Here is a 23,768-nt window from a genome sequence, read left to right on the forward strand (position 1 = left end):
CGGAGACGAGGAGGATGGGGGGAGGGGAGGGGAGGATTAGAGGGGTAGGAGGGAGGGAGGGGGAGAGGCAGGGAGGCAGCGGCCACCTCCACGGGTGAGAGGGAGAAGGGAGAGGCGGGCGCGTCTCGAGCGGGAGAGACGCGGTACTGGAAGAGGCTGCCGCCCGACCCTCCCCCCGCGCTGCCGCCCCTCGCGCCGTGCCGTCCCGAGCCGCGCCGCGAAGTGACTGCCACATTGTCGCCGAGCAACTCGTTCCGCAGCAGCATGTTGTACGGGTCGTCATCGCGCGGCGTGGTGGCGGCGCCGCCGTCGCCACTGCGCTCGGCTCCGCTCCCGCCGCTCCCCCCTCCGCCTCCGCTGCCGCCCTCTGGCAGGAGCGCAAACTGCTCGGCCAGGTTTACTCCGCGCCGCGTCGGGATGAACCGGTCGCCAGTGTAGTCCGCCTTGGAGCTCGATCCACCGGAGGAGCGGCTCGGCGGTGTCGAAAAGCCGCCCCAACCGCTCGAGCGCGCCGAGGGAGGGGTGTAGGGCGGTTCCATCGATGGAAGTGGCCCGGCGAGCGTTCTGCAAAAACCGGACTGACGACTGTCGGACTAGGGAAGCTTGAGATAAAGAAAGGAGCGGATGCGACCCAAAAGACCTCGCGGGGCGAGAGTACATCTTGGCATGTCGAGGGTCGCGCCGCCGATGCCTGCCTCGTACCGCGACGGTCCGCGTATGTGTGCATGCCTCCTGACCGCCACGGTCACGGCCGCTGCGCTCCGGACAGGTTCGTTCGACGCGCTCGACCGTGATCTGGCTCGGCGGCCGCCGCTTTCTTTGGCGTCGAGCGCCCGGTGGTGAGCGCCTCTCACGGCCTTTCCAGCAGGCCGTTCGCTGCCCCGGCGCAGCCGCACCGACCCCCACGGCCCGCCGCACGCGCGCAGGCGCGGCTCGCGCACCTTTCTCGAGGCTGGCACCGCCGTCGAGCACCGCGCTGCCACCGACAGCGCACCCGCGCGGCCGAGGCGCCCCTCGCCGGCGCGTGCGGCGAGACGGCGAGCGTGTCGGCGCGCCTTCCGGCCGCCGCACGGCGGACGGGCCGCCCGTCGAGCCGCGCGGCGCCGAGCGAGCCCAGCGGACGCCCTCACCGCTCCGTCGGCGGGTCGTCAGTCACGACGGCCGGCCTCTCCTCCCATCCGCACGCCGCGCCTGGCCGCGCGGCGAGGCGGCGCCGTGCGCCACGCGCTGTCGCTTTGCGCGGCGACAGTGCAGCGGCACATCAAGAGCCAGCATGACTCTCCATTGAACTTCTATGTGTCCCTGTCTCCGTCTGGTAGCCTCGTGACACAGCCTCAGCTGCTCTGCAGCGCACACACGTGCTGGAGGGTGAACAGCAGGCACAATTAGGCACGAGGAGACCAGAGATAGCGCGATAGGGAGAGGGAGAGTAGGCATAGATGCCGCGAGCGGCCTGGGCTTTGGCGCCCGCCGCTGCGGACGATCACAGGGAGTGCATTCCCGTCGGAGCCTTTGATGTGCGCCGATGGGGCTGGACACCGCGATGCAGTGTTATGCGAGCGGAACTCGGTGAGAGGCAGCGATCGGTTACTCTCGCGCTTTTCTGTGTGAGATATGTGTGTGTGTACCGCGCACGTGGCCGTCAGCGTGTGTCACAAGTTTGTCTCTCGTGTCTGCGGTGACTCGGGGTGTCTGGGTCGTCTCACAAGCGCGACGCGAGAAGGACGGGAAAAGCGTGAAAGACGATCCACGCCGCTCTCGCGCCACGCCACCCGACGTGTTCAGCGACACTGGCGAAGGTCTGTAGACCCAGCTCGTGAGACGCGTGCTGGGCAACACCAATGTACGCTCGAGACAATACGACGCACAAAGACGGATCCGAAGAGAGCGCACGCTCGGAGCACCATCCGCGCGTGGCGCACGGCGCCGCCTCGCCGCGCGCGGCCGGCCGGGCGGCGGCGTGCGGAGGAGAGGAGAGAGACTGACGACCCGCCGACGGAGCGGTGAGGGCGTCCGCTGGGCTCGCTCGGCGCCGCGCGGCTCGACGGGCGGCCCGTCCGCCGTGCGGCGGCCGGAAGGCGCGCCGACACGCTCGCCGTCTCGCCGCACGCGCCGGCGAGGGGCGCCTCGGCCGCGCGGGTGCGCTGTCGGTGGCAGCGCGGTGCTCGGCGGCGGTGCCAGCCTCGAGAAAGGAGCGGCGAGCCGCGCCTGCGCGCGTGCGGCGGGCCGTGGGGGTCGGTGCGGCTGCGCCGGGCTCTCGTGGGTGGCTGGGAAGCGCAGCAGGCGTGTGTATTTGGTCCCGCTCTCGGGGCGGCTGGCGGGCGACTTTGAGCGAGCCGATGCTCCGCGACGCGGTTTCGCGACGCGATGCGCTCAGAGCATATGCTGCGGGACCTCTGTGGCTGGACGCGTACCGGAGGGGCGAAGGCCAGCGACGCGGGGCGGCGAAATGGGGGCGTACCCCCCATCTGCCACGGCGGGCCGGGGGTATGCAGTTTCGCTCGCCCCCCGAGGTCTCTTGGGTCGACGACGCCGTTTCTAAGCCTTTCCAACAGCCCTCATCCACCCCACGCCGTGGTTTCTAGCTCCAGCCGGCACTCAAGCCAGAGCCGGCCCCAAGGATTTTTAGGTAAGTGGCGGCGTCACAAATCCGACCACAGAGCACCGGGAGGTGAGGGCGGTGGCGGCGATCTGAGGCCCAACTAGGCGTATGGATTGCCCACCCAGGGCTGTCACCTGGAACAGGCGCCTGCGGCGCCGTGGTCACTAGCTGTTGTTCACACCCGCCCAACCATTCGTGCAGCACAATAGTAGCGCGAAAGGCTGAACGGTAGTAGGGGCCGCAGCCACGCTCTCAAATCCTCCGCCTCCGCCCGGCGGCAGCCCTTTGTCGCATGAGCGCCATCACCACACTCGGCACGCGCGCCCTCGAAATTCTCGGCGTCGAGCAGGACGCGGCCGATCGCCTGCTCGCCCTCCTGCGCGAGCACCCCGCCGAGCCGCTCTCCACCCACGGCGCGGCGGTGGCGTACCGCCGCTGCACCGAGCGTGCGGTGGGCAATCGGAGCGCCGACGCGGCCCAGTTCGCTACCGCGCACGCCTCGCTGCGCGCGCGCGGCGTCGGCGAGCTCGACCGCTTCACCGCCCTCCTTCAGCGGGTCGGTGAGGAGCGCGCCGTCGCGGAGCTGCTCCGCTCCACCTCCGACGGCTCGGGCAGCGCGGCGCCGCCGCACCCGCGTCCTCCGCCACAGCAGCCGCCGTCGGGGAGCTGCGGAGGCGGCCGGTCGGCGCCGGCCGCCTCGTCCACCCTCCCTCCCGCCGCCACCCGGATTGCAGCAGCCTCGCCCTCACCCTCCGGCGGCACAAGGGCGGGCGCGGCTGGCCGCGCCGACTCCTTCGCGCCACCTCTGCCGCACGGGGGCCGCGAGCTGCCGGCGAGCCGCCCGCTGCCGCCCGCAGAGTCGGCCTGGTTCTTTGGCCGCCCGGCTCTGTGCTGGCGACACCTCGGCGAGGGCGGCGGCGAGGGCGGTGGCGGCGAGGGCTGGGGCGAGTGTGTGAGGGAGGGCGTGTCTGGCGTGTCTGGCGCGCCCCCGCCCCTCTCCGCGCTTGGCGCACTGCCGCTCGAGGCGCAGGGGCGCTGCCTCGTCTCCGGCCCGGAGCCTCTTCCGAGGCTTCTCGGCATCCTGCCTGTAGGCGCAGGAGCGCTGCCTCGTCTCCGACCTCCTCCTCGTGCTGTCGGGGTACGACGGGGTGCACATCCGCGCCACGCCGCTCCCGGCCAGCAGCGCGTGCAGCGTCCCTTCCGCGCGCTTCGCCATCGGCGGAGGCGGCAGCGGAGCCGGAGCCGGTGGCGGCGGTGGCGGTGGCGGAGGCGGTGGCGGAGGCGGAGGTGGAGGCGCGGACCTGTCCCTACTGACGCTCGCGCGGCGGCTGCTTCCTTCGGCGGACCAGCTGGTCGAGTTGCGGGGCTGGGTGGGTTGCGTCGGGCGGCTGCCGAACTGCGGTCTGGCGGTGCACGCGCTGGCGGCGGCGGTGCGGGACTGCCTCTCGGAGCACTGCCTCTCGCTCGCCGTCCTGCAGAGCGAGCACCGCGAGGCGGCCCTGCCTCTGCAGCAGCTGGCGTGGCGAGCTGCCGCCCGCGAGGCGCCCAGGAGGCGCTCTCTTCACAGCCACCGGCCCCGTGAGCAGGTCCACGAGCTGCAGCCCGCTTGCCGAGCGCTCGCCCTGCTCCACTCCCTCGTTTGCGAGCTTCTCGCGCCGCCAGACAGAGGCGGAGCGGGGGGAGGCCACGGGGCGGCCGGCTTTGCCGAGCCGGTGCCTCCCCCGCCCCACCGAGGCGGGGGGCTGCTGCGGCTGCTCGCGGAGCGGCGGGCGGGGCTCGGGGGCGACGAGGACGGGCGCGCGCTGTGCGGCTTTCTCTTCCGGAGGGCGGCGGCGCCCTTCCTGCGCTCGCTGCGGCAGTGGGTGTACTGCGGCGTGTGCGACGACCCGCACGGCGAGAGACGTCTCTGCCGCGACGCGAGCGGCGTGCGAGGCGTGCGGACAGCAGCCTCCCTCCGCGCCTCGTAGGCGAGTTCTTCGTCGTCAGCGACCCGCGCATCGCCAAGGAGAGCCTCACCTCCGACTTCAGCTGCGCGTACTGGGAGCGGCGCTTCTCCTCGCGGCCGGAGCTGACGCCGCCCGCTCTCGCGCCGCACGCGCGCACGGCGCTCGACGCGGGCAAGCTGCTGCACCTGGCGAGGGAGAGCGGCCTCGAGCCGTCCAACCCGCGGCTCGAGCAGGAGGGCGGCCCGCTCTCGTCGCCGGACTGCCTCCTCGACGCCACGGCGCTGGGAGGCGCTCTCGTGGAGGCTCGGGCGTGGGCAAACGCGCGCGCGCTGCAGCTGCTGCTCGGGGGCGGCAAGGGCGAGGGCGAGCTCTTCGGCCGGCTCGCGTCGCTCAAGCACTACTTTCTGCTCGACCAGGGCGACTTCTTCGTCCACTTCCTGGACTCGGCCGAGCCGACTCGCCCGCGCACAGCCCCCCCGCAGGAGGAGCCCTGCTCGCAGCCTGTCTCCGACCCCCCTGCAGGCGGAGGAAGAGCTCGTCAAGCCCGTCGCGCGCATCTCTGTCGGGAGGCGCGCGCTCTAGCTGTCTCGGCCACGCCTCGGCCACACCCACACCCCCCCCCACACCTCAACGCCACCCCGCCCAAGCATCGGTTGGGTGTCTGCAGGCTCGCGTCCAAGCTGGAGCTGTCGCTGCGCCAGGCGGCGCTCGTCGACCCGTACCGCTCCTCCCTCTCCTGCGAGCTGCTGCCCTGCAACCTCACCTCGCAGCTCCTCCGCATCATCAACTCGGCGCGCGCCGTGCCGCCGCCGCCCGCCGCCGCCGACAAGACGCCCGGCCTCGACGCCTTCACCTTCGAGTACCGCGTTGGCTGGCCCGCCTCGCTGGTGCTCTCGCGCCACGCCCTCATCAAGTACCAGCTCCTCTTCCGCCACCTCTTCCACTGCAAGCACGTCGAGCGGCAGCTCTCCGCCTGCTGGCTCTCGCTGCAGGCGGAGCCGCGGCCTCGGCTCACCCTCGGCACCATCTCGGCTCAACCTCGATCTCGCCGCAACCTCGCCTCAACCTCGCCACGATCTCGGCTGCAGGACGCCAAGCGGCTCGGCTCTCTCGGCGGCGCGCTCGCGGCGTCGCACACGCTGCGGCAGCGCATGCTCCACTTCCTTCACAACATGGAGCACTACATGATGCTCGAGGTGCTCGAGCCGAACTGGCACGTGCTCATGCTGCGGCTGCGAGGCGGCCGAGATGCGGCCGAGATGCGGCCGAGATGCGGCCGAGATCATGCATGCGGACGAGCCCATCTCAGCGGACCCCTCGGCCCCAGGCGCCCAGTCGGTGGACGAGCTCATCTCGCTGCACGCCTCCTTTCTCGACCGGTCGCTCAAGGAGCGAGACGCAGCCCAGAGCTGGCCGAGACCCGGCAGAGCTCGCCCACAGCCCCCCCCCCCCCCCCTTCCGTGGGCAGGAGTGCATGCTGCGCGACGCGCCGCTGCTCAAGCTCCTCGCGAAGCTCCTCACCATCTGCGTCATCTACGCCGACCAGACGCGCTCTCTCTCCGCCGCCATCACCGCAGCGGTGGGCGAGGCGCCGCCGCTGCGCGCGGGCGCGCCGGCACGGGGAGCGCACGGCCACACCCGCGCACGGCGTCTCGTCACGACTCGCGCTGAGAATAGGTGCGCCGCACGAGGAGCGCGCCGCCGTGCGGCGCGAGACGTGTCGCCGCGTGGAGCAGCTCATCTCGGACCGGAGGTACGCGCGCAACGTGGAGACTTTCGGCCAGAAGTTCGACGACGAGCTGCTCGCGCTGCTGGCCGAGCTGCGCAAGCAGGCGCACCGCGAGTGGAACCTCGCCCACCTCCTCGCGCGCCTCGATTTCAACCACTTTTGGAGGCAAAAGCAGGCAACAGCCCCCGCCGCAGCGCCCTCGGCGGTGGGCGAGTGAGGGTGCGGCTTGGGGGAAGTATAGCCGTGCGTGGTCCATGTCCATGTGGTCGTGTATACCAGCAGCCAGGTGCGGACCTGGTATATAGTTCGCACCTGGTATACAGTGCGGAACATCTGCCGAACGATAAAATTACCATCACAGATGTAACCACTCTGACTCTCAGTCTCACTACCGGGTCCGGGACAGTCGTAACCAAAAGGGCGTAGACTTGCACTTGGAGCACTTGGAGTGCAGTCATCAACCGCACATCCAGGGCCGGGAAGCTAAGAAGCACACCCAGCGGGCCGGATGATTGGCATCGGGTTGCGGCTTGCGGGCAAGAGAGCCTAGACCTACTCTCATAAAGAATTCGCGCGCCGCACAACAAGGTCGACCATTAGGTCCTGTCTGTTCCGGCTCGCCGCGACCGTTCACCACCGCCGGACAGCTGGCCGCCCAAAGGACATGCCCGCCCGCACACCAATCGGGCAGCTCGCGGCGCAGCGGCGGCTTGAGACTCAGCTAAGAACACAGATGGCTGGGAGGCGGCTTGTCGCTGTCTCTGCCCAACCGACTCGTGACCAGCTTGGGCTGCACGTTCGGCTGGAGTTCTCAGACTCTAGTCACTCCGTGTGGCTCCACTTTACAAACACGAGCGCCAGCTGCCTCCGCGAGGCGATCTCTACCGTCGGTCGCAGTCAGCGGTCGGGCGCCATCAGACTCCACCTTCACCGCCCAGAGAGCGAGAAGAAGAAGAGGACGGCACGCGAATGCTCGCGAATGCTGCCGACCCACGTGCTGACCCCAGCCGAGGTCGACCTCCTCGGCCCCGCCGCCGCCTGCTGCATATGCCTGGAGGACTTTGCCGCGGGCAACCGCGTGATGGTCGTGCCGTGCGCCGGCCTGCACAAGGTGGGGCGGATGGAGCTGAGAAGCAGCTGAGACTCACATCCACCGCTCCTCACGCCACAGCTCCTTGCACGCACAGGTCCATGCTGCTTGCGGCCGACGCTGGCTGGAGAAGGAGGCGAACACGTGCCCCGCCTGCCGGCACGAGCTGCCCTCGGACGGCGCGGACGCCGAGCAGCTCAAGGCCCTGCGCGGTCTCGCGGTGCGAGACACAGTTCCGAGCCACCTCCAAGATTCACGCGCCGCAACACGTGACGCACCCATGACACGTAGGCGCGTGAGATCTGGCGCGTGCAGCAACTAGGGCTGCAGCAGCAGAGTCCGGAAAGTAGCGAGGGGGAGAATAGTCAGCGGAGGCAGCAGCGCCCTTCGCCCCGCCGAACAGCGCCAAAGGCGGCGCCGCCGGCGGCGGTGGAGAGGCGCGCACCCGAGAAGGGGAAGCGCGCTGGCCTTGGCGGCTGGCTCACTGCAGGCAGCCGTTGGCTCGACCGCCTGCAGCCGGGCGGCGGGCGGGAGTCGAGTGCGGCGACGCCTGTGCCCTCGCGCGGGCAGCGGCTGTCGGTTGGGCAGCGACTGTCGGCCGGGAGGCGGCGGCGCGGCCGCGATTGCGAGGGCGAGCAGGGCTGCCAGGCGGGAGGGCCGAGGAGGGCCGATGTGTGAAGTCTCTCGGTGAGGGAGTCGGTGATTGGAGCGTACGCAGCGCTGCCGCGCACCGGACACAAACACTTAGTCATGTCGCATGATATCTCGCATGCATGTTGTCCACTGTCTAATGCTGTAATCTCCCACCCATGCTCCCACCTCTCTCTCTCTCTCTCTCTCTCTCTCTCTCTCTCTCTCTCTGTGACGAGCGAGAGCAAGGTGCGTACTCTCTCTCTCAATTCTTTGAGGTTCACCTCTAAAGCCCTGATACAAGATTTTTGCCGTGCTGCGCCGCGCCCCCACTTTTCCTCTCCTCCATCTCGAGGGGCCGTGACGCTCCTCTTCACCATGATGCTCCTCGCCATCATCGTCACCACGACGTGTCAGCTGCGGACGGGCGTCGCCCTCCCCACGACATCGTGCGCCCGCTCTCCAACGTCGCCGAGATCCCTGCCTCGCCTGCCAGGAGCGGCGTCGAGCTCCTCGCTGGGCAGGTGCGCGGGTAGGGCTCTCCACCATACTCTGCCGCGATCCCGGCTGCTGCGAGCACGGCGCCGCCCGGTGCGCGCGACATGACCCCTGCCGTTCCCGCGCACGCAGGTCGCCGAGGAGGATGTGGAGTGCCAATGCGAAAACACGACATATGAGCGCGCGCCCGCCGCCGCCATGCAGTCCCGCCCCTTCCCGCCGTCGATTTCGTCGCCGTCCGTGCGCGCGCCGCCGTTCACTCCGCCGCCGCCGTCGTCCCCACTTCCGCCGCCCCCGTTTTGCGCCTCGCCGCCGCCGCCGTTCTCCTTCTTCCCAGGCCTTGCCGCCATCGCGTTGCCGCGAAGGAAAAAGAATTGGTCAGGTCGAGCACGCTTCTATACGCTCGCCCAGCCTTCCTTTCCATCCCATTAGGCAGCCTGGGAACGGTGGCGGTCAGAGGCAAAGCCTGCGAGGGGTGGTGGAACCACATGTCACGGGGCTACCGCCGGCTCGACCCCACGATAGCCTCCGGAGGCTGACTTTGAGGCACAACCATCGGACGACGTCGGCGAGTTGAGTCGCGCTCGCGGTAGCCAGATGACCTCTCATACTAGTATCATCGGCCATGGCCGCAGGAAGCGCGGGGGAGGGCGCTGGGAGCAACACGGAGCTCCGTTGGACGCGTTTTCAAGATGAGCGTGTCAGAGTGAATTGGAACTAGCCAGAATGGCACGGCAGCTAACACGTAACAGTAGACTCGGGGCTACGGCTCTACACGCGTACGGAGGATTATAGAGTAGCAGTAGGGCTCCGCTCTGAGCCTCTCTGACTCGTGACACGAATCTCTCTGTGCCCGGGCACACACTAGACGGGTGTGTCAGACTCGTGTTCCGGGGAAACGACGCCGCCCTCGCCCGCCGCGGCGGCCAGAGCGCTCGGCGACGGCGGTGCGGGCGCAGACGCGGGCGCCGGCGCCGGCGCGGCGACTGGCGGGGCTGGCGGAGGCGGCGGCGCCTCTGGCTGGGGCGGCGGCGGCGCTGCTGGTGGTGGTGGTGGTGGCGCTTCGGGCGGAGCCAGCGGCGCCTCCTCATTCTCATCTGAGCCCGCCAGTTCCTCTGGCTCGTCCGAGCCGGCGAGCTCCTCCGGCATCGCACCCGCATCGCTCACGTCGATCTCCTCCGGCGGCGGCGCCGGCCAGTCCTGGCTTAGGTGCACGTCGGTGTCCGCACCGCGGGCAGGGGTTGTATCCAGCCCTGATCCTAACAGGGCTGGGGTGCTGGCAGGGGTAGCGAGGCTGGCAGGGCTGGCGGGGCTGGCGGCGCCATTCCCGATGGGGGAAACCTGGGGCGCCGCCACACGCGCTGCTGGCTCCTTGAGAGAAGCTGCCTGCTCCTCCTGCCTCTCTGCCGCCTCCTCCTCTGCCCCGGTCGCGGGGCTCTCGCTGGACCGCGCCAGCGGCTGCTCGACGAGCAATGCCAGGGGCTCCTTCCCCACCCTCGCCTCGGGAGCCGGACCGGGCGGCGCGCGGCCCGGCGGCGCAGCCTACTCTCACCAGCCATTCCTGAGTCACGAGGCATTCTTTAAGGCGCTTTCGTCCGCCGGCGGAGGCTCCGCCGGTCGCGTCGCCATTGCCGCCAGTTTTGCCTCGAGCGACTCGAGCTCCGCCCGCAGCGCCGCCGCCTTGGCCGCCTTGGCCGCCTTGGCCTTGTCGGTGATGGTGGGGTCGCCTGCCGTTTCACCCGGGCCGGAACTTCCCTGCCCGTTCGCGGTGCTGCGGTCGCCCTCGTTGCTCTGGCTCGCCTTCGTGGTGTGCGCGACGTTACTCGCGAGCTCGACCAGCACCGCGAAGCCCTCGCTGCGGTCGCCCTCGTTGCTCTGGCTCGCCTTCGTGGTGTGCGCGACGTTACTCGCGAGCTCGACCAGCACCGCGAAGCCCTCGCCCGCCGCCGCCTCGCCCGCCGCGTCACCCGCAGCGGCGGCGGCGCCTGGCGTCTCCGCTTCCGCCGCCTCCGCCGCCTCCTCTGCCTGCACCGCCTCGACCGTCGCTCCCTCCTTCGCAGCACCCTCCGCCGCGTCGACGAAGCCGCTCGGTGGAGGCTGCACCGTCAGCGAGAGCGGCCGCGCGGACCTAAGGAGACGGGTCTGGTGAGCTGGAGCTTGGTGGGGCAAGGGCGAGCACTCGCGTAGCAGAGAGTGCGGGCACGCCTCTGGAGCACGAGCATCAGCTCCTCCGCAGTGAGGCCGCTCACCTACACCCGAGCAAGGCTCGAGATCTACACGCGATGTGCAACCCAGACCGACCCCTCCTCCCTGGGCCGGGTGTGCGCACGTCGATGCCGTTGAGCGCGAGCACGGTTGAGGAAGGCGGCACGCCCTGCTCGAGCGCCGCGCAGGCGGTGGCCTCGAGGCAGAGGGCGAGAGCTGAGTTAGACCGACGGGTGGAGGTATACCCTCATGGAGGGAGGGGGTGTCTCGGCTAGGCTCGGCAGTATGCACCGTGATGATGACGCTGTCGCTTGGGATGTCGTCCACCAGGACGAGGCCGATCGTCCCGGCGCCAAACGAGAAGGAGAGCGGGGACGGCACCCCCGTCTCGCTGCCATGCGCGGTGCCTCGCCTATCTGCAGCAGCGGCGAGCCGGCGCCTCGCCTCGGCCCCGAGCTGGACCGCCTCCGCCGCCACCTCCTTGGCGGAGTCCGCCTGCAGCAGCGGCGCGCCACGCCCCCTGGGGCGGGGTTCGGGGGGGGGGCGGGGGGGGGGGCGGTGGTTGGGGTCCTCGACGTTCTATACACGTACACGTCCCGCGGCGTGAGACCGCTCGCGCGGCAGCGCAAGGGCAGAGTGTGAGTCAGAGTCCGCAAGGCCCGTGCAGGCGCGAGTGTGTGAGCGAGAGCCTGCGCCGCAGCAGCGAGAGGTGGCGGTAGCACATGAGCAGAGCGCCAACGATGGCCGAGTGTGTGAGCGAGAGCCTGCGCCGCAGCAGCGAGAGGTGGCGGTAGCACATGAGCAGAGCGCCAACGATGGCCGCGCCGGCCTGAGCGCACGGGAGGCGCAGCAGTGACGCACTGCACTTGTCGCATGTCTCCACTGTGTCTAGAGAAGTGCCTAAAGTGCCTCCGTGGCGATGTGTCCCCAGTGTGTGTGCGTGCTGGGGGGTGTCCTCTCGCCAGGTTGGACAGCGCGCTCACGCGGAGGCTCGTCGCGTCCTCCTCGTCCAGAGTCAGGCCCGCCTCCTCGGCTGCGGCGATGATCGCCTCGTTGACGAGACCGTCCAAGTCCGGGGGCGGCGGGTACGGTGACGGCGGCGGCGAGGGCGGCGCGGACGGCGGCGGCGGCGGCGGCGGCGGGCTTGGCGGCGGCGGTGGAGGAGGTGGAGGAGGTCGAAGGGGGCTCGGCGGCGGCAGGGGAGACGGTGGGGGCGGCGGCAGGGGCGGCGGCGGGGGCGGCGGCAGAGGCGACGGTGGAGGCGGTGGAGGCGGTGGAGGCGGTGGAGGCGGTGGAGGCGGTGGAGGCGGCGGGGTAGACGGTGGAGGCGGTGGAGGCGGTGGAGGCGGTGCAGGTGGTGCAGGTGGAAGCGATGGCGGCCTCGGGGGCGGGGGCGGGGAGGCGATATCAAACAGATTGGCGAAGCAGCAGCCGAGGCAGTCGCATCCAAACTTGCTAGAGCTGTCGGCGCACGAGTGCGCCCCGATGATAGTGATGCACCTTTGGTCTCGCCAGTCGGCCGTCTGGTTGGCCCAGCACAACCGCTGGCACGCGGGGGGCGAAACATAGTCCATGCAGCAGCCGCCGCAGTCGCACCCAAGGATGGAAAGCGTTTCCGAGCAGGTGAGCGAGTCCAGCAGTTCCACGCAGACTCCGTTTGCGCAGGGCCGGAGACAAGCTTCTGGGTTGAAGGCATGAGCGGATCTGAGGATGAGGCTGAGGCAGGCCAGCACATTTCCGTTCATGTTCGACATACACGTACTTTTTGATCGTCGCAGAGAGTCGCTGTTCATGCCTGCAGGGGATTCTTGATCGTGGTGTTAAAGGTTGTGACTTCTTACTGTCGTTGCTGTTTCTCGACTGCCTGTGCTTGTGCATCTTGGGTCCGGGGTTGTGTTTTTGTGTGAGCCGGAGATTTGAATTCCTACCACACTCTATTCTACTCGACTTCTCTCTGAAGTGTACCTGTGTTAGTGCCAGTGCGCGCCAGTCCCGCCCAGTGTCGTGCGAGGGAGCTTTCTTGTAAAATTCTCTCCGAAGCCTTTTCCTTTTTCTTCTCCAGCTCAAAATCCCAAGTTCACACCCAATCAAGAGAGTAGAGCACACATGTGTGCAGCGGCACCAAGCGGGACTGGTACTAGCTAGGTACCCCAAAATTCCCCAGCGCTACTTTTTCGTCGGCGCCAGGAACGCCTCCAGCTCCTTTTTCAGCTGCGCGTTTGTCTTTTTGAGGTAAGCGACCTCCTCGGCGTGCTTGGCCTCCTTCTGGGCCCGCTTCTCGCCCTCCCGCTTCTCGATCGCCTCCGCCTTGGCCTTGAGCTCCAGCACCTGCGGCAGAGGCAATGCGCACATGAGAGTCACACAAGCCAGCGAACCGCCCCCTCGGACTCTCTGTCCAAAGGCACGCCTGCTCCTCGAGTCCCCGCTTCTCCTCCTCCAACTGCTCGACGCGCGCCTCCAGGTCCGCTTTGCCCTGCTCCGCCTGCAACGCCTGTTCACACAGCTAGCTGTGTGAACAGAAACACCGATCGCGGGCCCGCTTCTCTGCAATGAGGTGCCTTGCGCATCCCAAAGGCGATTGACGACTCGTACAGCGTCTGATAGGCAGCGATCGTCATGCGGATCTCGTCTCGCACGCGCAGCAGCAGCAGGCCGCGCTCCGCGCAGTTGACAGTCACTTGCCGGATCAGCTCGTCTGTCGGGGCATCGGGGACGGGTGAACAGCGTCCGGCCCAGTCACTAGCGCTGGCTGGTGGCGGCGGTGCACACCAAAGCACTGCCCGTAGAGCTCTTCCCTCACGGGGCAGATGCCAGTCTCACGCGCCTGCGCGGCGGGAGGGGCATGCGGCATCGAAGGTTAGGTTGAAGCATCTCGGCCGCCCTCAAATATGGCCGGTACGGTCCATAGCACGGGGTGCAGGGAGTTCTGGCGTGTGTCTGCACCTGGCGCGCGAGTAGCCGCTGGTCCAATGTCTCCTGCGTGTTGATGACGTCGAGGCGGGTCGCGGGCGTGGGCGAGACGTACTGCACCCAGAGCTTGCCCTCATCCGTCCACTCGCGCGGCGGCAGGATCGCGTTGAGGATATCCTCAGTCTGAGGGGTGATACGAGAGGGTTGGTTGTTGGATAGAGAGGGAAAGAGAGAGCAGGGAAGGGAGGAGCGGGACGTAAACGGGAGGCATTGGAGAGGCGATCTCTGCGGAGATCTGCAGCCGACGCGGCGGCAGCGTGGAACGGCCACGGTGTTGCTCGAGACTGTTGGAATCGGTATATTCGCTCGTTTATCTCACTCCTTCTCAGAAGGCTCTCGGAAGCCGCCGCACGCAGGTCATTGGTGTGTGCAGGCTGTGATGTGAAGACGGGGGTTGCCGGAGCGGCTACTGGCTACTTTGGCGATAATAGTGAGGTCGTCAGCTGCTGCAAGCAGCAAGGGCGAAGCACAAGATAGCAGAGAGATAGATCATCAGCGGAGCACACCTGCGGCATCTTTGACTCGACCGGCGGAAGCTTCTTGCCGGATCCGGCCTTTGCAAACTTGGCGGGCTTGGCATCGCGAGTCGTGAGCAGAGAGGGGGTGTCGTACTTGATCAGTGATGCATGGGCGGCTCCACCGCCCGACGGCGGCGGCGGGATCCCCATGTCAAGAGCAGGGGGAGGCGTGCTCTGAAACGACCAGCCCAGTGCCGGGGCGGCCGTTTCACCGGCCGCCGATCACGCCTCTCACACGTATCCCGCCGCCGCGCGGGCCGGTACATGCTACGACGAGAGACGCCTCGAAGTGATTCCAAGTGCTCCAAAAGTGCCTCACAAGTCGTCGCAAGTGCTCCTAACTTATGGACGGAGGTGGGTATAACGAGCGGGTCCCTGTAAGTGAGGTGTGCAAGTTTCGATCACAACCTTCGACAACGTAAAGAATGGGAAGAGCGCGAATGGCTCGGCACGTCAGGCCTCGCTAGTACGTCCGCCACCGCCCGCCACCACCTTCGCAAACGCCTCCAGTCGCCGCTTCTCGCGCTTGATCGCGCGCTGCTGCATGGCAAAATTGCGTGCCTTCCGGTGCATGAAGTACCTACAGAGAGAATTGCAAGGGCAGAAGATCGGGGCATGGTTTGCAGAGACAGTACGGGCGACTAGAAAGGCACATGATCAGTGGCACCGCGAAGGAGCTAGTCACCAGCACGACGCCTGATAGTCGTCGTGGTTTGGGGTGACCGCGGTGTGTCGCAGGCTCGATTGTTTCCAGGACATGCTCGCGGCACCTTGCAGCTTGTACCGCATGTCGATCAGGATCAAGAAGCCAAAGGCGATCACCTATTCACAGCTGCAAGCTGAGGACAGCGTGTTTCAGGGGAGATTGACTGCATCTGCAACGCGATCACCAGCAGCACGACGGCGAGGATCAGCGATGGGCCGAGCAGCCGCGTGGTCAGCGCAAAGCACGACATGAACTCCTTGAGCTCCTCCTCGGTGGACACCTGCTCACAGCCATAGGTGTGGAGAGATGCTATTCACCGGTCGCGATAGTCCTCGGCGAGCACCTTCTTCAGCGCATTGTCCGTCATCACGCAGACGATGGTGACCTGTTCACTGCTGTAGCTGTGAAGAGAAACGCTTCACGGAGCAGCAAATCTCGCGTGCTCAGCGCACACTCAGCAGTGTGATGAGGCAGAAGTAGCCACTTATGTAGAAGCCGAACTGTGTGAGCTCGATCATGAGCCCCGTGCTAATTGGCACGATCTCATTGGCTTTGAAGCCGGCGGCCACAGACGGCTCGGTCAAGCAGCCACCGCTGGCGCCAATGCCTGTGCTGCACTCGTAGTCGGTGCTTTCGCTCAGGTCGAAGAGTTTTGCGTTGGAAAGCACGTCAAAGATGATGGTGGCGAGCAGCCCGGCGAGAATGGCCATGTTCTGGTTGGCGGAGGAGGAACACGCGGTGGGCTGGATGGTGGCGTCAGTGAATCGGTGGTAGTGCGTCAGGGGGCGCCTGGTAATAGCTCGCGAGTCGCTCCATCGTATCGCCAAAGCCGACGCCGGCGAGCAAATCGTTCCATTCGGCGTGCTCCGCGCTCTTGGCTATCACGTTGCTCGACGAGGGAAGTTCCATCCCCTTGGCAGCTTGCTTCCAGCGGCTCTGGGCTGCCGCATGCTGCGCTGCCGAGTGCCTGGAGAAGATTGCCCCCGTAAGCGGTTGCGGAGATCAGACCCGGCGTGTCGCGTGTGTGCGCATATATGAGTGCGCCGTCCATGCTAGCGAATATACAAACTTAAACTTTGCGCCTGGGCGATGCATCCTCGTCCTGGGTGTCAACCTGGGTGTCGGCACCTGCCCTGCCTTCTTCGGCCACGAGCGGCGGCTCGTCCGCCACTCGTTTTAAGTCCCGCTTGAACATGGGTGCCGAGCTACGCAGAGAGTGCCGCGGGGGCCCAGCCGGCCATGGTCTGTTACAGCTTGCGCGCTTTATTTTCTGCGTGGCGCCCCCCCAGACCCCCGCACACCCGCCGCGCGCGGTTTTGGGGTGATGCTCTGCGGCCCCGGCGCGCGTCCAAAAAAGATTTTCGCTTTTGATTTCCTGTTCTCTGATCCCGAAAAATCCGTGCCACGCCGCCCTTGCCCTTTAGCCCGCCGTCCCCCCTCCCTGCCGTCCGTTACCACCGTGCCGCCATACCGCCGCTCCTACAGTGCCGCGCCCGCCGTGCCGTTTGTCCCGTCGTCCGATGCCCCGCCTGCCGTCTGTTGCCGCCGCTCTGCCTTACCACCGACCCTTACCGTGCCGCGCCGCCTTTACACACACCTTACCTCCTGCTCGACTGAGTTTGCGCTGAGAAGTGACCCGAGCCGCCGGGTGCCCCGCAGCGGCCTCGCTGGACCAGAAGAACCGGTCCGCGAGTGCTCCGCAGCAACCTCGCTGAGCCAGAACGTCGGCTCGCGAGGTGGGGTGCTAGTATGAGACCGATCCGTCGCAGTTCTCTTGCTCCAAGCGCTTGCGCTTCGGCGGTTAGTGGTGCACTAACCTCCGAGAAACCCTTCGGGTCGCTCCTCATCGCAAACCCTGTCAGCAGAGTCCTCCTACGGGAATGTACGTAAGAGCCACATACACTAAAAAAAAGAGCAGTGTGGGACAAACTGGCAGCATAAATAAATAAATAAAACGGACACACCAAACAAGGGGTGGGAGAAGGACAGGGTCCCCACCTGCGCGAGCAGGATCTTGTAAGGACGATCAGGGACACAGGGGAAGGGGAGCGGGGAGCGCATCGTGACTCGGAGGGGGGCTGGGCAGGGTTGGTTCACCCACACGACAGGGTCCAAACTGGCAGCAAAAAGAAAGAAAGAAAGAAAATAGACAACCCGAGAGAGGGATGGGAGGACGGCACGCCGCCACCACACAGGGATTTTAAGGAGAGGTGTGTAAACTGGCAGCAAAGAACGCCGCCGTTTGCTTCTTTTCCCTTTCCTGAAACGAACCGCGCGGTCCCGCCCCCAGGCGTCTCTCTGCTGATTTCGTGCCTGGCCTCGATTGCCAATATACGCCTATGCCTGAAGACGAGGGTGGCTGGGACGTGGAGTCGCTCCTGCCGTACACGCCCCCCAGCTGGGTGGAGGTGAGGGGCTCGAGCCGTGGCAGCTTTCGCGTTCAATGTGAAGGTATGCCTGCCCTGTTTGCCATCACCTGGGCTCAAGAATAGGCGGCGCTATGTGACTCACCCGGCGAGGCCTCTCACGACCCGACGCATAGGCGTGGACTCCATCGCCGGCCTCCAGTGGCTTGTCCACGAGAGGCTGATGCTGCAGCCCAACCAAGGCGCGAGGGCCTCATCTGCTGTCTCTCAACTCTCCCTGCTACCTATCTACACCCCGCTGCCCCAATGGCCGCGCTGCTTCTCGGCTCGCTTGACTCTATCATCACAGCCTCACACGTCCCTGCTGCCGCCGATCCCTGCCACTGCCTCTCCACTCTCCCTCGCTCGCCCCACGCTGTCACCCTCGCTTGCCGTGCTTTCCTGAGGCGTCCGGCTGAGCCACTGGGGGCGTGAGTGCCGCGGCGAGGAGACGTTCCGCTCGCTCTCGCTGCAGACGGGCGCCAAGTTTGAGATGGCGCTGCTCCTTCAACGCGCTCCTGACGCGCAGCTCGCCCGTGGCCCCAGATGCTAGACTCAAGTATCTCTCACTTGGATTGCGAATCGCCTGCCCGACGTCTGTTCGATTACACGTCACGACTCCGCTCGTCTGTCGTCCATGTAGGCACGCGTCCGAATTGCATGCAGCGCCCTCCGCACGCGGCAGGCCATCCCGTTTGGATCCGTAGCCCTTGCAGCCCAGCTGCTGTAGCGAGAGAGCCGCCTCTCTCCGTCCCTGCCCTCTCTTGTGCTCTATCCGACATGGCCCTCGAGACAGCTGCTCCGGCCCTGAGCGTTGCCCCGATCCCGACCGTAGTACGCTGTTGACGCGGCGACGACAGTTCTGCAACTCAAAACGCTGATCGAGTCGGGAGCAAAGGCAGCCACTACTTATCTATCGGGACCCCCTACAGCTAGTCTGCGTGCCATCACAGTACGTCTGCGTCGCGGTGACCGCTACTTCCCACCGCAGCCACCCGTCCCACTACCTCCGCTTCATAGGAGGGCGACCACAGGTGGTATGACCACCTCGGCTCGCCCGTCGACGCTCGAGGCTGCACGGTGATCGCCGCAGCGACGGCCGCCGGGGACGCCAAGGCCGGCACGGCGACGGTACGGCTGGGGGAGGAGTTCGTCAAGGCGGGGGGGGGGGGCGAGGTAAGGATGCCACTAAGCCCGCCTATCCCGCCCTTGCCGTGAGCTCAGTTGGTAGCCCAGCCCCTGCCCACCATACTCGTGTGTGGGGGGACCATCAGGTGCGGCGAGCCAACTCTGGTACGAAGTGCTCCGTGCCGGACTCGCTCCTCGTGCCTGTTGCCCCCGCGCTAGCGCCGAGCCGACAGAGCCTCTACTATCGCGGCAGGCGGCTCGCGGACGAGGAGCGCCTGACCGAAGCTGGAGTCTTACAGGTGTAAGAGACGCTCCCCCTCTCCCAGTTCGAGCACCAAACGTCAAGACGATTCCGTTTCTGGGGATGTACTCTCACCCTTTTCGGTCCGCCCCGGCAGGATGACGAGCTTATTCTCGAGTTTGAGAGCCCGTGCATGCCCGACGTGCTGCGGCGGCTTAGGGAGGGCGGGGGCAAGAAGGGCAAGAAGGCAGAGGGTAAGAAGGGGGAGGCGAAAGGCAAGTCTGGGAAGAAGAAGAAGAAGGGAAATGGCTAGCGCGATATGCACTACCCATCGCTCGCCGCTTCCTACATAATCCTGGCAGCGCGGGCGTATACTCATGTGTGTTTTGCGCCGGCGTGTGTGTGGCTGTGTGGGGTGGGGTGGGGTGTCGAGATGCGACTCTTGAGCGCGAGTACCGAGAGGCGAGAGCGAGAGTGACGAGATGTCCGTGTCTCGTGTGTATGGACACTATTCATTGAGCTCTCTTCGTCCGTACAGGATTACTCAGTCTCTGCACACCACACGACGACAAGAGTCCTGCGTGTCGCCGCGCATAATCTATCGCCGAAGTTTACAGCTCTCTCCGCGAAGCTGGCCACAGCGCGGTCAGTCCGGCTCGCCGCTTCCTTCGCCGCTGCCCTCCTCGCCGCTCTCCGGCCAGCCCCCCACCACGCCTCCCGCCACCAGCCCGAGCGTGACCCACGTGCCGAGCGTCGACACGACGATCGCGACGACGCCCGTCCACTGCGTCACTGCCTGCCGCTCGCTCTCAGGGAAGGGGTCGCCGGCGATGCGGTAGAGCAGCGGCGAGAAGAGCCCGTCCGCGAAGCGTGCCACGGTCGCGGAGACGAGCAAGGCGGCGCGCGCACCGGTCGAGGAGCCGAGGGGCCGCCAGCCGGCGCAGAGGGCGGAGATGGCGACCAGCGGGAGCAGCTCGCACGCGAGCGCCGGCGCGAGGCGGACGGCGCGGTCGGGCACGTACGCCGAGAGCGTGGCGCCGGCGAAGACGGCGAGCAGCGAGACCTCGACCGTCAACGCCTGCAGCTCGCCTGCGTGCCCGTCCTCGTGCGCTTGCTGCGCGCTGGCGGCGGTGCCATCCTCGCTGGCTGCGCGCGCCGCAGCGTACGGCATGAGAGAGCGGAGAAAGATCCAGCAGACGAGCTGGAGGATGGCGTTGACGGCGGCGACGCGCACGACGTGGGGGTGGAGCGCGAACCACGGCAGGAAGCCGCCGCAGCCGCGCGCCCTGCGGCACCACCTCGCGCAGCGCGACCCGCTCGCCCGTCGGAGGATCAGGTCGCTCTGCTGCACGTGACGCATGCTCGCCATCCCGTCTCCCGCAACCGGCTGCCTCGCCCGTCGGCCGCCCTCGCCTCGGCTGGCGCTGCACTCGGCGGCGGGGCGCGAAGAGTGCCGGTTCCGCCGCCGCCGCAGCAGCGCATACGCGGCGGCGCCGAGTCCGACGAGGGTCGCGACGACGGCGAAGAAAACGCTGACGGAGAAGCGCTGCTCGGGCGAGCCCGGCATCTGGAGGAAGCCGACGAGCGAGCAGATGACGGCGCCGAAGTTGGAGCCCGCCATAGTCCACGAGACGGCGGCGCTGTCTGTGCCGCCCTCCTGCACCCACGGCACGACGGCGAGCTGCTGGAAGTTGCCGGAGAAGGTCGAGAGGAAGGAGACGGCGTAGAGGGCCGCGGAAGTGCCGCCCCAAGTCACCCTCCACGCGGCGGCCCCGAGCACCGCCGCGCCCATCTGCCCGGCGAGCGCCAGCCACACCCACCGCCCGAGGGGCCAGCGTAGCTGCCGCTGGAAGGCGTAGAAGAGCGGCACGACGGCGGTGCTGCCGATGGTGCCGGCAGTGCCGAGGGCCGTCGCGAGCGCGAGGCCCTCGGGCTGCACCTGGCCCATCCTTGCAACCTCGATCATCGTCGCGTCGACGAGAGTCCAACCCGAGCCTGCGGGAGGGAGGCGGAGGAGGCTGTGAGAGGCGTCTGGCCGAGTCCCGATGCGAGGACGTTTAGAGCATCTGGTGACGGTGGGACCGAGAGAGAGAGGGAGGGAGGGAGGGAGGGAGAGAGCGAGCGAGCGAGCGAGCGAGAGAGAGAGAGAGAGCGAAGAGCGAGAGCGAGCGAGCGAGCGAGCGAGCGAGAGAGAGAGAGAGAGAGAGAGAGACCGAGTCCGAAGATGAGGTAGAGGAGAGCCTCGTAGCCTCCGCCTTTGCCGTCACCGCAGTCCAGACAGCGATCTGGAGCGTCGGCCGGCGGCTCTGCGGCGGCGGAAGGCCCAGCGGACGACAGCGCGGCGGCAGCGGCGGGGTCCGAGGGTGTGTGCGAGGACGAAGCAGCTTGGTGCGCACACTCGACTTGGATCGCAGAGGTGCGGAGCATGGGCTTCGTCTGGCGCGGCATGCCGCTGCACACGCAACAAGCTCGTCACGTATTTCGCTCTGCAGCTGCCGCCACGCCAGCTGGTCGGACCTCGTGATGGTGGCGCCCGCGCTGCCCAACCGCCGGACCAGCACACCAGAGGGTTTTACCAAGCTGCCACCATTCACGCACTCCGGGCCCTGGGTTGGTTGGGTGGTCCCCCACTTCCTACATACATACATACCCCACTCTGCGCACTCCAGGCCTCCAGATGTTGGTTGGTTGGTCCCGCACTCTCCGCACACATATTGTCTATTACACACATAAGCAGACAGCCCCTCCCGACGGGGACGCCACCACCCTCGCCCAGGGATCTACAAACAATGCTGTCTTACTTAAGGTCCGACAGGTTCGGCACCGGGCACCGCCTCGGTATACAAAATGCGCCTGCGGGCGGACCCTTACAGATCACAGATCATTACACACATAACCGTTTTTACACAGCCTTGTCCTTATACAAGGCAAGCACCGAGGCAATTGCTGCCTTCGCTGTTGCCTTACAATTGTAGCCCTCTCGGCAATGGGGTCGTGAGCCGCCGTCACCGCGAGTGCCGCCTTAAACTTCTTGCGCACCTTGCCCTTGATTTCTAGATTGTGGACGCGCTGCTCCTCCACCTCGGCGTCGTGCTTGCGCTTCGCCTTCGGTAGGCCGATCACTGAGGCAGTCGTTGCGTCCAGTGGTGCGCCAGGTCCGATGACTGAGGTCGCAAAGCACGGGCATCGTGGGCGCCCAGCCTTAGGTCTCTCGCGGCCCGCGCGACACTTCCGAGAGATTTCTTCGTGCTTTCACAGAGGGGGGGTGGGGGGGGGCTGGTTGGCTGGTCCCGCACTTCGCGCACTCGAGGGCCCGGAAACAGTTGGTTGGTTGGTGTGGTCTTTTGTGCAGTGTGCGTGAATAGCTTGGTCCCTCGGGTGCAGTTTTGGCGTCAGAATTTCTAAAGCTGCGGTCTGTGTACTTCTTGCTTGGGCGGACCTGATGCCGGGGTAGGTAGGGTAGGTCTGGGCCCTCCCGTCGGGGTTTTCCCTCTCTTCAAGCTGGAATTTCCCCAGCAAAAAAAGAAATTTTCCGCGGAAATCACGATGTCACCCCTCCCCAAATGGGTGATCTGATGCTTGTAGGGCTTGAGAGTGGCCTGCTATGTCACAAGAAGGACTGTGGTTGCAGGAGAGTACCACGAGCCATCACTCTAGTTGGTATAGTACCCCACCTTCACCCCTCGAGTGATTTCTTTTTTTAGTTTCCCATAAGTAAGGTAGGTAGGTAGGTAGGTAGGTAGGGGCAGGGGAGAGGCCGGCCGGGTTTTTCCAGAATTTCAGCATCAGGTCCGCCCAAGCAAGAAAGAAGTACACACACCTGAAGCTGCTGGCCGAGGTCCCTTGGTGCCTGGGTGGCGGCGCACCGTTCTCCCATCTCCGTTCCTTTGTGGGCCCGGAGGCGGCTTGGTGGAAGGAAGTGAAAGCGAAACGTGGCTTCTCAAATGAAAAAAGAAAAAACAGCGAATATTTTTTGAGCTAGACTTCGTTGTTAATAGGAACAAGCGAAGGCACACACGACATGACGCCAAACACACGATTGCACGCACCGCACCGCACCTCGCACCCGCGCCCGCCGCCCCCCCGACCCCCGCCCCGCCTAGGTGGGAAAGAGATGAGGAGATGGGACAGCGCAGGATATTTTTTCCGAAACAGGACCGCCGCCCGAGCGCCCGCAGCGCATCGGTGGCGCGCCACCTCGGAGGCTCCATGGAAATCAATCACCTCGTCACTATACACCTGCAGCACGTGGTGGCACAATTACGGACCGACATCCACGACGACCCGTACCGCACGCCTCCCCCGGCGGTGATTGCGCTGCTCCGCTCCTTCCGGGTGGCGAGGCGCGCGGCGCTGTCGTATGTGGCGGGCGGGTCGTGCCTGCCGTACCTCGAGCCGTTCCTCTCCACCATCACCTGCGAGGAGACCTCAGGCGCCGTCACGCAGCGCGCCCTCGGCGCCGTCCTTGCGCTGCTGCGCGCAAACGTGCTGTCCGGCGACCACTCGACGGCCGCCCGCGCGGTGTCTGAGATTGTGTACGCGGCGACACACTGCCGGTGCGAAGTGACGGACACCTCCTCCGACGAGGTCGTCATCCTCGGCCTCGTCGAGCTGCTGCAAGGAGCCGCCCCCGCTCTCTCCTCCCCCGCCCTCCCCGCCAGCACCCGCCCCCCGCACGCCACCTCCTCGCCCTCCGCCCTGCGGCACTCGACCCCTCCCACCCCCTCATCACCCCGCAGGTGTCGCCGCCTGTGATGCCGGCCACCTCCTCACCGATCGCTCCGTCTGCGAGATGGTGCGCTCGTGCTACCGGATCTACTCGGTGACGACCCCCTCCTCCCTCTCAAGCCCCCTCCTCTCACCCCTCCTCTCACCCCCTCCTCTCACCCCTCCTCTCAGCCCTCCTCTCGCCGCTTCTTGAGCGTCGTCGAGGTTGGCGCCGGCACGGGCGGCACGGCATCGAGCGTGCTGCCGCGGCTGCGTCGGGTGTGCGAGCAGTACATGTTCACCGACGTGTCGGAGGTCTTCCTCAACCAGGCGCAGCGGCGCTTTGCCGAGTACGCCGGCTTCATGCGCTTTGAGCTGCTCAACATCGACGCC

General features: G+C 66.7%; 6 protein-coding genes across 6 annotated transcripts in view; 2 read left to right on the forward strand and 4 right to left on the reverse strand.

Annotated features, from left to right (window-relative positions):
• EMIHUDRAFT_455431 (hypothetical protein) overlaps nt 1–569 on the reverse strand; it is a gene marked incomplete at its 3' end in the record, with an annotated part of 1,310 nt that extends 741 nt beyond the window's left edge. Inside the window, exon 1 of the mRNA XM_005787331.1 lies at nt 87–569. Within this exon, the coding sequence (XP_005787388.1) occupies nt 87–539 (453 nt within the window). The remainder of the gene's footprint in view (nt 1–86) is intronic.
• Nucleotides 570–2,802: 2,233 nt separating this feature from the next.
• Nucleotides 2,803–6,616, forward strand: EMIHUDRAFT_455432 (hypothetical protein). Its single transcript, XM_005787332.1, has 10 exons — nt 2,803–3,283; nt 3,460–3,490; nt 3,694–3,750; nt 3,952–4,032; nt 4,189–4,504; nt 4,570–4,976; nt 5,071–5,109; nt 5,409–5,501; nt 6,017–6,155; nt 6,226–6,616. The coding sequence occupies exons 1-10, from the start codon at nt 2,895–2,897 to the stop codon at nt 6,492–6,494; spliced, it is 1,821 nt and encodes a 606-aa protein (XP_005787389.1). The 5' UTR covers nt 2,803–2,894; the 3' UTR covers nt 6,495–6,616.
• Nucleotides 6,617–6,879: 263 nt separating this feature from the next.
• On the forward strand, nt 6,880–7,980 carry EMIHUDRAFT_363214 (hypothetical protein). The gene is made up of 2 exons (XM_005787333.1): nt 6,880–7,388; nt 7,465–7,980. The coding sequence occupies exons 1-2, from the start codon at nt 7,257–7,259 to the stop codon at nt 7,687–7,689; spliced, it is 357 nt and encodes a 118-aa protein (XP_005787390.1). The 5' UTR covers nt 6,880–7,256; the 3' UTR covers nt 7,690–7,980.
• A 1,227-nt stretch (nt 7,981–9,207) lies between these two features.
• Nucleotides 9,208–12,454, reverse strand: EMIHUDRAFT_455434 (hypothetical protein; the record flags this gene model as incomplete). Its single annotated transcript, XM_005787334.1, has 8 exons — nt 9,208–10,037; nt 10,110–10,623; nt 10,701–10,744; nt 10,825–10,896; nt 10,992–11,195; nt 11,440–11,529; nt 11,684–11,749; nt 12,266–12,454. The coding sequence occupies 8 exons, from the start codon at nt 12,452–12,454 to the stop codon at nt 9,360–9,362; spliced, it is 1,857 nt and encodes a 618-aa protein (XP_005787391.1). The 3' UTR covers nt 9,208–9,359.
• A 412-nt stretch (nt 12,455–12,866) lies between these two features.
• Nucleotides 12,867–14,338, reverse strand: EMIHUDRAFT_227984 (hypothetical protein; the record flags this gene model as incomplete). Its single annotated transcript, XM_005787335.1, has 6 exons — nt 12,867–13,013; nt 13,051–13,191; nt 13,226–13,395; nt 13,470–13,524; nt 13,644–13,793; nt 14,177–14,338. The coding sequence occupies 6 exons, from the start codon at nt 14,336–14,338 to the stop codon at nt 12,867–12,869; spliced, it is 825 nt and encodes a 274-aa protein (XP_005787392.1).
• A 4,976-nt stretch (nt 14,339–19,314) lies between these two features.
• On the reverse strand, nt 19,315–21,116 carry EMIHUDRAFT_110995 (hypothetical protein; the record flags this gene model as incomplete). The annotated part of the gene is made up of 2 exons (XM_005787336.1): nt 19,315–20,663; nt 21,065–21,116. 2 exons carry the CDS (start codon nt 21,114–21,116, stop codon nt 19,315–19,317), a joined length of 1,401 nt encoding a protein of 466 aa, XP_005787393.1.
• Nucleotides 21,117–23,768: the final 2,652 nt, after the last annotated feature.

This window comes from Emiliania huxleyi, assembly GCF_000372725.1.
Source record: "Emiliania huxleyi CCMP1516 chromosome Unknown EMIHUscaffold_143, whole genome shotgun sequence".
Lineage (NCBI taxonomy): Eukaryota > Haptophyta > Isochrysidales > Noelaerhabdaceae > Emiliania > Emiliania huxleyi.

Coding starts and splice junctions, on each gene's coding strand:
- EMIHUDRAFT_455432 (XM_005787332.1), top strand. CDS start 2,895: ATGAGCGCCATCACCACACTCGGCACGCGCGCCCTCGAAATTCTCGGC. Junction 4,977..5,070: donor TCGACCAGGGCGACTTCTTC/GTCCACTTCCTG, acceptor ACCCCCCTGCAG/GCGGAGGAAGAGCTCGTCAA. Junction 5,502..6,016: donor ACCTCTTCCACTGCAAGCAC/GTCGAGCGGCAG, acceptor TTCCGTGGGCAG/GAGTGCATGCTGCGCGACGC.
- EMIHUDRAFT_363214 (XM_005787333.1), top strand. CDS start 7,257: ATGCTGCCGACCCACGTGCTGACCCCAGCCGAGGTCGACCTCCTCGGC. Junction 7,389..7,464: donor CGTGCGCCGGCCTGCACAAG/GTGGGGCGGATG, acceptor TTGCACGCACAG/GTCCATGCTGCTTGCGGCCG.